This window comes from Dromaius novaehollandiae, chromosome 25 (assembly GCF_036370855.1).
Source record: "Dromaius novaehollandiae isolate bDroNov1 chromosome 25, bDroNov1.hap1, whole genome shotgun sequence".
In the NCBI taxonomy this organism is placed as follows: Eukaryota; Metazoa; Chordata; class Aves; order Casuariiformes; family Dromaiidae; genus Dromaius; species Dromaius novaehollandiae.
Window position 1 is genome coordinate 1,531,859 of NC_088122.1, and position 9,945 is coordinate 1,541,803.

General features: G+C 74.6%; 2 protein-coding genes across 2 annotated transcripts; one reads left to right on the plus strand and one right to left on the minus strand.

Moving 5' to 3' along the window:
• The first annotated feature begins 261 nt into the window (after positions 1-261).
• On the plus strand, positions 262-3,630 carry GTPBP3 (GTP binding protein 3, mitochondrial). The gene is made up of 9 exons (XM_064497483.1): positions 262-380; positions 1,082-1,317; positions 1,426-1,512; positions 1,593-1,795; positions 1,890-1,962; positions 2,040-2,183; positions 2,285-2,450; positions 2,975-3,259; positions 3,336-3,630. Exons 1-9 carry the CDS (start codon positions 343-345, stop codon positions 3,568-3,570), a joined length of 1,467 nt encoding a protein of 488 aa, XP_064353553.1. The 5' UTR covers positions 262-342; the 3' UTR covers positions 3,571-3,630.
• A 929-nt stretch (positions 3,631-4,559) lies between these two features.
• Positions 4,560-6,839, minus strand: PLVAP (plasmalemma vesicle associated protein). The gene is made up of 6 exons (XM_064497486.1): positions 6,401-6,839; positions 5,964-6,060; positions 5,256-5,845; positions 5,050-5,182; positions 4,885-4,957; positions 4,560-4,815 (listed from the first exon to the last, which is right to left on the minus strand). The coding sequence occupies exons 1-6, from the start codon at positions 6,773-6,775 to the stop codon at positions 4,809-4,811; spliced, it is 1,275 nt and encodes a 424-aa protein (XP_064353556.1). The 5' UTR covers positions 6,776-6,839; the 3' UTR covers positions 4,560-4,808.
• Positions 6,840-9,945: the final 3,106 nt, after the last annotated feature.

Sequence of the window (9,945 nt, forward strand, 5' to 3'; positions counted from 1 at the left end):
GGGGCCGGGCGCCCCCGGGGGGCGAGTGCAGCCGTCGGGGCAGCCGGGGCGTGCGGAGCCCCGCGGGGGCGGCGGGCCGGGGCGGCGGGGGGACGGGCCGCCCGCGCAGGGGACACGGACAGGGGACGCGCCGCGCCCGCCGCCGGGCGGAAGCGATTCGTCCCTGCGAAGCCTCAGGCAGCGCGACGTCAGCGGTGCGCGCTGGCCAATCAGAGAGGAGGATGGGGCTTAAAGCCCGCCCCTGTCTGCGGCGTTGGCCAATCGGCGCGCGCGGGAGGGCGGGGGGAGTTGGTCGCCCTGAGGCCGCCGCGGGGTGCGAGCAGGCGGCGTGCGCCGGGGGTCATGGCGCTGCGGAGGGCGCTGAGCGCGGCGGGCGGCAGGTGAGGGGCGCCCGGGGGGGGGCTTGCAAGGGGGGGGGTGCACCTGGGGCACCCTGGGGTGGGGGTGTGCGGAGGAATGCATGGGGAGAGGGTGCAACTGGGGCAGCCCGGCGTGGGTGCATCCTGGAAGGGGGGTTGCAAGGGGAGGGGGTGCGCCTGGGGTGGGGGCTGCCCTGAAGTGGGGGGTGCACGGGGAGGGGGTGCACCTGGGGGTGGGGGCTGCCCTGGAGCGGGGGGTGCACGGGGAGGGGGTGCACCTGGGGTGGAGATGCATGGGGAGGGGGTGCGTGGGGAGCAGTGGGTGCACCCTGCATGGAGGGGGGTTGTGCATGGGGAAGGGGGTGCAGCTGGGGTGGGGAAGCGTGGGGAGGGGGTACACAGGGAGGGGGGGCTGCATCCTGGAGTCGGGGTGCTTGGGGAGCAGTGGGTGCACCCTGGCATTGGGGGGGGGGGGTTGTGCATAAGGAAGGGGGTGCAGCTGGGGAGGGGTTGCTCCCCTGCGCCCTGCCTGCCCCCCAGATCTGTGTGGCGGTGCACAGGGAGGGTGCACAGCCCCGGTAAGCAGGGTGCACGCTGGGGTTTGGGGGTGCACAGGAAGGGATGCACCCCCTGGCTATGTAGAGGGTGCATGGGGGGGGTGCATCCCCGCACCCCTTTTGGGCCCCCCCGGCCCCCCGCTCTGGCTCCGTGTCCCCTCGCAGGTGGGCGCGGCGCCTGTGCTCCGCGGCGCGGGGCGACACCGTCTTCGCCGTGTCCTCGGGCCACGGCAAGTGCGGCGTGGCGGTGATCCGGGCCAGCGGGCCGGGCTGCCGGGCCGCCCTGCAGAGCCTCACGGGGCGCCGCGAGCTGCCGCCAGCCCGCGTCCTGGCCCTGCGGCGCATCCGCGACCCCGCCACCGCCGAGCCCTTGGACCGCGGCCTCGTCGCCTGGTTCCCCGGTGAGAGCCCGGGGGGGGGGGGGGGGGGGATGCCGCGCCGCCGGCCCCCTTTGCACCCGCGCCGCGTTGCAGGGCCGGCCGCACCCTGAGCTGCTGCGTGCCGCGCAGGACCCGGGAGCTTCACGGGGGAGGACTGCTGCGAGCTGCACGTGCACGGCGGGCCGGCCGTGGTGAGCGGCGTGCTGCAGGCGCTGGGTGAGGCTCCTCGCCGCGGCCCCCCCGGTCACCGCGCCGCCGCGGCAGTGGCGGCTCACGGGGGCCGCGGGGGCCCGCAGGGCGGCTGCCCGGGCTGCGGCCGGCCGAGCCGGGCGAGTTTGCGCGGCGAGCCTTCCACCACGGCAAGCTGGACCTGACGGCGGCGGAGGGGCTGGCGGACCTCATCCAGGCGGAGACGGAGGCGCAGCGGCGGCAGGCGCTGCGGCAGATGGAGGGCGAGCTGGGGCGGCTCTACCAGCGCTGGAGCGAGACCCTCACCCAGGCAAGGGGCGCGGGGCGCGGGCCGGGGCCGCCCGGACGCCTGGGCTCCTCCGCCAGCCTCCCCCCCCCCGGCTCAGCCCCTGCCGTGCCCCCAGGCGCTGGCCCACCTCGAAGCCTACATCGACTTCAGCGAGGATGACAACGTGGAGGAAGAGGTGCTGTCGCGAGGTGAGGGTGATGAGGGGCTGGGGGGGGCCGGGGCACGGCAGCAGCAGCCCCCCCACGCCGCCGCTCTCACCCCGCAGTGGCGGCGACGGTGCGGGCGCTGGAGCGGGAGGTGGGCGCCCACCTGCGGGACGGGCGGCGGGGGGAGCTGCTCCGCGGCGGCGTGCGCGTGGTCATCGCCGGCCCCCCCAACGTGGGCAAGAGCAGCCTGCTCAACCTGCTGGGTGAGTGACGCCGGGGGGGGGGGCAGGGGGGCGGCCCCGCGGGGCTCCCTGGCGCCGGCCCCTGAGCCCCGTCTCCCCCCCCCCCCCCGCCTCGTGGCCAGCGCGGCGGCCGGCGGCCATCGTGTCCCCCGTGGCCGGGACCACGCGGGACGTGGTGGAGCTGGCCCTGGACGTCGGCGGCTACCCCGCGGTGCTGAGCGACACGGCGGGGCTGCGCGCCACTGCCGACCCCGTGGAGCGGGAGGGCGTGAGCCGGGCGCGGGAGAGGTGAGGGGGCGGCGGCGCGGGGGGGGCCAGCGGCGCGGGGGGCGGCTGGGGATGGTGCAACCGTGGGCTTGGCATGGGCCACAGACCCCCCCGGTGGCATCCTTCCCGGGGGTCACGTCCTTCCCCCCTCCAGTGGCATCCTTCCTGGGGGCCAGATCCTTCCCCCCCAGTGGCATCCTTCCTGGGGGCCGGGTCCTTCTCCCCTCCAGTGGCATTCTTCCCCCCCCCCCCCCCCCGGTGGCATCCTTCCCGGTGGCCATGTCCTTCCCCCCCGGTGGCATCCTTCCCCTGGTGGTATCTTTCCTGGGGGCCAGATCCTTCCCCCGTGGTGGCATCCTTTCCCCCCCTCCCCCCCCCCCCCGGTGGCATCCTTCCTGGGGGCCAGATCCTTCCCCCCGTGGTGGCATCCTTCCTGGGGGCCAGATCCTTCCCCCCAAGTGGCATCCTTCCTGGGGGCCGGGTCCTTCCCCCCCCCCGGTGGCATCCTTCTCGGGGGCTGGTTCCTTCCCGCGGGCTCGTTGCAGGCTGCAGCACGCCGACCTGGTGCTGGCGGTGCTGGACGCCAGCGCGGTGCCGGCGGAGCCGGGGGGGCTCGCCGCCGCCCTGGGGGCCGTGCTGCCCCCCGCCACGGACCCCCCCAAGCCCTGCGTGCTGGTGCTGAACAAGGCGGACCTGCTGCGGGGCGGCGGGGGGGCCCTGCGGGCCGCCTGCGCCCGGGGGGGGCTGCCCCCCGCCGCCCTGCTCTCCTGCACCACGGGCGCCGGGCTGGCCGGGCTGCTGGAGCTGCTGCGGCGGCAGCTGGAGCGGCTGTGAGTGCGGGGCCGCGCGGGGGGGTGCGGGGGGGGGGTGGGCCGGGCCGGGCGCTGCAGGCCGCTGTCCCCGCAGGTGCGGCGACCCTCGGGCCGGCGGGCCCAGCCTGACGCAGAGCCGCCACGGCCACCACCTGCGCGCCTGCCTGGGGGCCCTGCGCCGCTGCCGCCCCGCCGCCCCCGCCGCCGACCTGGCGCTGGCCGCCGAGGAGCTGCGGCAGGCGCGCCGGCACCTGGGCCGCATCACGGGCCACGTGGGCGCCGAGGACGTCCTCGACGTCATCTTCAGGGACTTCTGCGTGGGCAAGTGAGGGGCGCCGCGTCCCCCCCCCCCCCCCCCCCCGCCTCTCCATTAAACCGTGGTGCCTTCAGCGGCTCCGGCGTCCTTCCCGCTGCCGCGGCGTGCCGGTGCCGGGACGCGGCGTGCTCCCCTGCCGCGGGGGGCCGTTTCCTGAGCCCCGGCCTTGGAAAAACCCACCCGCTCCCGGGAGAGGCCGCGTTTCCTGGCCGGGAGCATAAACAAGGAGCGGGGGCGTCGGGAAGGGGAAAAACCCACCCTGGCATCGGCCGCCCATCATCACCCCACCGCGGGGCTCGGGGGGTCCCGGGAGCCCCCCCACCCCACGGCGGCCGCCTTGGGCTCCCCGGGGACCCCTCCCGCTGCCCCCCCGGGGCTGCCGGGCTCCGGCAGCGGAAGCCCCTGTTGCGCCGGCATTATTTATAGTGGAGCTGCAGGAAATCCTCCAACGCCGAGCGCGTCCCTCCGCTCCCCGAGCGGGCGGCGGGGGCCCCTGCGGCGGCGCCGAGGCCGGGGGGGGGGCCGGGGGGCGGGGGGCATCCCGGGGGGGGGCACGCTACGTGCCGCCGGCCGCCCGGGTGTGCATCCCGCCGCCGCGCGTGCAGGAAAGGCTGTTTAAACAGGAAGGCGAGGGAAGCGCGGCTGTAAATCAGCCCGCGGCAGCCGGCGATTAATCAGGGCACCCGCCGCGTCCTGCACGCGCGGCTTCGCCCCCGGGCCCCCCCCCCCCGTGCCCAGGGCTGCGGCGGAGACCCGTCCCGGCATGGGGGTCCCGGGACCGCCGGCGTCAGGGACCGGGGTGCTGCGGGGGCCAAGGTTTTCCCGCGGGGGCCAAGGTTTTCCCGCGGGGGCCGGGATGCTCGGTGCAGGGCCAGGGGCTTCCCGCTCGCCGTCCCACGTGTTTCCCGCGCGGGAAAGCCGGGGCCGGGCTTGGCGCAGGCTGCCCCCGGGGCCGTCCCCCCCCCCCGTCCCGCTCCCCGTGCCGCAGGGAGACGCAGGATGCGCCGTGCCGGTGCCCAGTGTATTTGCAGCCCCCGGCTCCGTGCACCCGAATACAGACACGCATGGCGGGGCCGAGCACCGCGGTCCCGCTCCCGCAGCCGGCGGCGAGGGGAGATACGGGGAAAACGGGGTGGGAAAAGGGGGATGGAGAGAGATTTGCCGTGGTCCCCGGGGATGGGGGTGCGGATGCTGAGCCGTCCGTGCCGTGGGAAGCGCCGCTCCGGCTGGTCCCGTGCGCCGGCTCGGCTGCTAGCCGCTGCGGAGAGGGCAGGGTGAGGCGGCAGCCGCGGCCCCCGGCGGCCCCCGGCCCCGCACGCTGCCTCACCTGGGGTTTTTGGGCGCGTACTGCTCCATGATCTTCTGCACCGAGCGCTGGATCTCCTCCACGTTGATTTTGCCTGGGGGGGGGGAGAGCGGCGGAGCCTGCGTGGGGCCGGGGCCGCGGTCGCGGGGGGCCGCGGGGGACGGCTGCCCTCGGCGCCGCACTCACCCATGTTCCCGAAGATGCCCTGGTTCCTCAGGGCGTCGGCGCTCACGTAGGTGCCCGCGTTCCCGAAGGCGCCGGGGCGGCCGCCGAAGGCCCCCGGCACCCGCGCGCCGCTGACGTCGGGGAAGGCGTCCATCTGCGGGGGAGAGCGAGGCGGTGGGCGCCCGGCGCTGCCGGCCCCGCGCCCGGCCGCCGCGGCCGCCCCTGACCTTGGAGGCCATGCAGATGTTGAGCTGCTCCCTGAGGTAGGCGGCCTGCACCGCCGCCCTGCTCTTCTCCTCCAGCTCCTTGCCGAGCTGCTCCTTGGCCGCCGCCAGCTTCTTCTTCTCCTCCTGGCTGCTCTGCAGCCGCTTCTCGGCGTCCTGCAGCCGCTTGTCCAGGTCCTGCTTGTCGTGGGAGCAGTTCAGCTGGCACTGGGCCACGGTCATGCTGCACACGGTCTTGCCCACGTACTTGGTGTCGCGCTCCTGCTGCCAGAGGAAGAGCCCCTCGGCGCGCTGCGCCAGCCAGCTGAGCTGCTCCTGGGCGCTGCCGCAGCTGAAGGGGCCCAGGAGCTCCCGGATGCGCTGCAGGGAGTAGGCCACGTCGGCGCGCAGCGAGACGCACTCCCGCTTCTGCAGCTCCAGCTGCGACCGGGCGCCGTCGCAGCTGGTCTTGGTGGTGAGCAGCTCCCGCTGGCAGCCCTCGTTCTCGCGGGTGACCTTGCCCAGCGCGGCGCTGGCCTGGGCGCAGCTCTCCTCCGCCTGCCGCCTGGCCAGGGCCACCTGGTCCTGCTGGCTCTGCAGCGTGGCCTTCTCGGCTGCGCGGGGGGGGGGCGGAGGTGGGGGGGCCGCCGCGCTCGCCGCCGGGGCCGGGCGGGCGCGGCGGGGGGCCGGGGTGCTCCCGGGGGGTGGGGGGGGCGCGGGCCGGGCGCTTACCCTGGCAGCTGGCGTTGATGAGGCTGATGGTCATGTGGCACTCGTCCAGCTTCGTCTTCTGGTAGATGATGATCACCCTCATCTGCTGCAGCTCGTGCTGGGGGGCGAGGGGGGGGGCTCAGCACTGGCCCCCGGGCGGAGGAGGCGGAGAGGGTCTGGCGAGCTGGGAGAGCCCCCGGCCGGGGGGGGGGACCCCCTCTGCCGCGCCGCCCCCGAGCCTTTGGAGCCTTTGGATTTTGGAGCATTGGGAGCCGGCTGCCCCGCGCCGGGAAGAGGCTCCCTCCTGCGCCGGGAAGAGGCTCCTCTCCGCCCGGCCGCGAGCACGTGTCTGCGGCCCGGCTCGGCGCGGGGATGCTCGAGCCGCCGGCGGCCCCTTTTCGCCCGGCGCCCGTGGCCGGAGCGCGGGGGGACGGGGCGAGGGGCCGTGCCCGGCTCACCTGGGTGCCGAGGGCGGCCTGGCTGCTGTTGCACTTGTCCAGGTCGCGCTGCAGCTTCTGGGCGAGCGCCTGCAGCCCCTGCCGCTCCTTGGCGGTGGCGTTGAGGGCCCGCGTGAGGTTGGCGTTCCTGCCGCTGAGCGTGATGATCTTGTTGTAGCGGTCCTGCATCTGCCGCTCCAGGAGCTGGAGGTGCGTGTCGGTGCCGGCGTGCGCGTTGCCGTACACCATGAAGAGCACCAGCCCCAGGATGATGAGGAACTGGATGAGCGAGGTGAAGAGGAAGACGTACTTCATGTAGAAGCCGCAGTCGCGCTTGGGCACGGCCTCCTTGCTCTCCAAGCCGAACTTGGCCATGGCGTAGCTGCTCTTGTCCATACCCCCCGCGCTCTGCCGCCCGCACCCCGCCGCAGCCCCTTTCAACGGGGCCGCGCCGGGGTGGAGCCTGCCCGGCCCGTGTTTATATCGCTCTATTTAATACTTCCCTCTGCCGGGCTCCTTCCTTCCTCCCCGGATGCCTCGGACCCGCCGGGTTACTGCCGTGCAGCTTCTGTTTGCAGCGGGGCTATTGTTCGCCGCCGCCGGCGGAGCGGGGAGAGGCCCCCCCCCCGCCCGCCGATGCCCGGGGACGGCGATGGGGACAGGGACAGGCCCCTCCGCGGGGACGTTAGCCGGGGTGCCCGCGCGGGGGGTTTTGCATGGGGAGGCTGCAGAGACCGGGTGAGGCATCCCCACGCCGGGCGCCCACTGCCACCTCCGCTATCCCACGGCACCTGACCCGGGGGGGGGGGAGCATGCGGCGCGGCCCCCGCTGCCAGGTAGGGTGGCACCAGCCCAGGGCTGCGCGGAGCTGCCGGACGCATCCCAGCCTGCGGCCGCCTCGCCGAGAGGGACCATGGAGCCGGGGCTGCCGGAGAGCCGGCTGCAGCGCCCCGGGGAGCCTGGTCCCCGCGGTGCCCCACTGGCACCGGCCCTGCTGGGCAGACTGCAGCCGGCCGGAGCAAGCGAGGGGCCAACGCAGCTCTCGCCCAACGCCCCAGCGTCTCCCCGGGGAGGGAGATGAGGTGCTCTCAGGAGGGGGTGTTGCATGGAGGGCTGTTGCACGCAGCGGTGTTGCACGCAGGGCTGTTGCACGCCCTGCAGCATTCCCAGGTGACCCCCCCAGCTTCACCGCCGCGGCTCCCCATGGGCTTTGGATGCTCCCGCCGGGCGGGACGGGGTCGGCTGCTCCGCGGCAAGGCCGCCGTGCACACGTGCTTCCCGCCCGTGCGACAGATGCTCTCCCTCTGCCGCGGGAGCCCACGGCGGCCGTGGACGGCTCCCACCACGGTGCCCAGCGGTGCTTCGCGGAGCCCCAGGCTGGTCCCCGTGGCAGGATGCCCGGCGCGGGGCGGGGGCGGCACGCGGGGGGGCTGCGGCACAGGGCCGAGCCGGGCGCTGACCCGAGGCAGGAGACCTGGTTTCTGTTTCCTGCTTTCTCGCCGCGCCGAGCTCCCCGGGGGCCCCTAAGTGTCTGCGGTGGTCGGGACGGTGTCAGTCCCGAGCCGCTCTCAGCTACTGCCGTTTCCTTCCTGAGCTGCAAATAACAGAGGTGAGTCACCTCCCCGCCGCGGCGGCCCCGGCCCTGCTGCCGGGCGCTGGCTGGGTGGCCGGTCCCGGCGCCGCGGTGAGGGGCTCCCCGCCGGCCCCCAGCCCGGCCCGCTCGGGTTTGCAAGCTGCAGCGGCCGCCGGGGCACGGGCATCGCGCGGGCAAGGGCTCTGCACCCCAGGACGTGCACAGGGAAGGGCTCTGCAGGGCGGGCACCATCCGGCGCCGGTGCTGAGCCTCTCCCGGGCCCATTCCCACGAGCACTGTCCGCTCCGGCCCCGAGCCCCTGGCAGCAGCCTGGGAAGCGCCCGGGCACCCGGGGGGGGCCGGTTTGCCCCGGCGGAGGCACTTGCCCCTCGAGAGCGGCCGCCCGGGGGCCCCCTCGGCTCGGTGGCGTGGGGGCGGCCCCGGGGGCGGCGTGCCGCCGGGTTTTGCGGGCCGCGGCCGGATGCTCGTGCTTGGGCGCAGCCGGCCTGCCCTCTGCACAGGATATCGCCTGGCAGGGCAGGAAAATCGGCAGCTTTCCTGGAAACCTTCGGCGTTGGGCTAAAGTGGATCAAAGAACCTGGGAAGCGCCTGGGAACCGGCAGCATCTGCTAAACCGTCTCCCCCCCGCTCGGCCTTGCCGGGGCTGCGTGCGCAGTGGCCTTGCACCGTCCCGCGGAGCCGGCTGGCTGGCACCGGGCCCGGGATGCGCCTGGGGCTGCGCCGGGCTCCTGCCCATGGCGGCTGTCGGCGCTGCCTCCGCAGCCCGGGAATTTGTTTAGCTTTCTGACCTCCGGGCTGGGGAGGAAGGTTGGATTCGCAGCACATGGAAACATCCTGGGGAACAGAGCGGCCTTTATTGCACAGCTGCCTTCCCGCTTGCAAAGCCTTTCCAGGCACCGCTGCGTGCCGAAAGCACTGCAGCAAAAAGCGGCGGGGAAAAAAACCAGCGCCGGGCAGGCGGCAGAGGGGAGCACCCGGAGCCAGCAGCCGGCATTCCCGGGGGACGAAGCCCCTGCCCAGGCTCGCTACCGGCTCCCGTGCGTGCGGCCCGCGGAGGAAGCGGGTGCCGGTGGAGCAGCCGGGCTGGCGCTGCTGCGGTGCCGCTCCGGCAGCGCCGAGGGCCGGGGCGGACGCCGGTGCTAAGGGGCGCTGTGGGACCGGGAATGGCCGCGCGGCGCGGTGCAGCGGCCGCAGCCCCCGGGCTCCCCGCGCCCCTCTCGCGCCGGAGCCGCCGGCCCCCGACGCCGCTGCCGCGGGGCCTCAGCCCTTCCTGCAAAAGAGGGGAGAGCGGTGAGCGACGCCCGGAGCTGCCGGTGTCGGGGCCACCGGTGCCGCAGGGGCGCAAGGGCACGTGCACACGCGTGGGGGGCACATGCACGTGCATGCAGGGGACATGCACACGCATGTGGGGCACGTGCACCTGTATGCAGGGGACATGCATGCAGGGCACATGCACACTCATATGGGGCACATGCACACGTGTGTGGGGCAAATGCACATGTGTGGGGCACACGCATGCAGGGCACGTGCACACACATATGGGGGACATGCACATTGTGGGGCACATGCACACGTGTGTGGGGCACGTGCACGCGCATGCAGGGCACACTCATGCAGGGCACATGGACACACATATGTGGCACGTGCACATGCATGTGGGGCACATGCACGTGTGTGCAGGGCACATGCACACACATGCAGGGCACATGCCTATGGGGCACATGCACATGTGTGTGGGGCACATGCACATGTGTGTGGGGCACGTGCACACGTGTGTGGGGCACATGCATGCAGGGTATGTACATGCATGCGGGGCACATGTCCATGCATACGGGGCACCTGCACACATGTGCAGGGCACATGCGCGTGCGTGTGGAGCAGATGCACACGTGTGTGGGACACACGCCCATGCATGCAGCCCCCCAGGCAAGCGGGGCAGGGCCATGGGGAGCGGAGGCGGCGCCCGGCGCTG

Coding starts and splice junctions, on each gene's coding strand:
- PLVAP (XM_064497486.1), bottom strand. CDS start 6,775: ATGGACAAGAGCAGCTACGCCATGGCCAAGTTCGGCTTGGAGAGCAAG. Junction 5,846..5,963: donor CATCAACGCCAGCTGCCAGG/GTAAGCGCCCGG, acceptor CCCCCCGCGCAG/CCGAGAAGGCCACGCTGCAG. Junction 4,958..5,049: donor GGGCATCTTCGGGAACATGG/GTGAGTGCGGCG, acceptor CCCCCCCCCCAG/GCAAAATCAACGTGGAGGAG.
- GTPBP3 (XM_064497483.1), top strand. CDS start 343: ATGGCGCTGCGGAGGGCGCTGAGCGCGGCGGGCGGCAG. Junction 1,318..1,425: donor CCTCGTCGCCTGGTTCCCCG/GTGAGAGCCCGG, acceptor CGTGCCGCGCAG/GACCCGGGAGCTTCACGGGG. Junction 3,260..3,335: donor CGGCGGCAGCTGGAGCGGCT/GTGAGTGCGGGG, acceptor CTGTCCCCGCAG/GTGCGGCGACCCTCGGGCCG.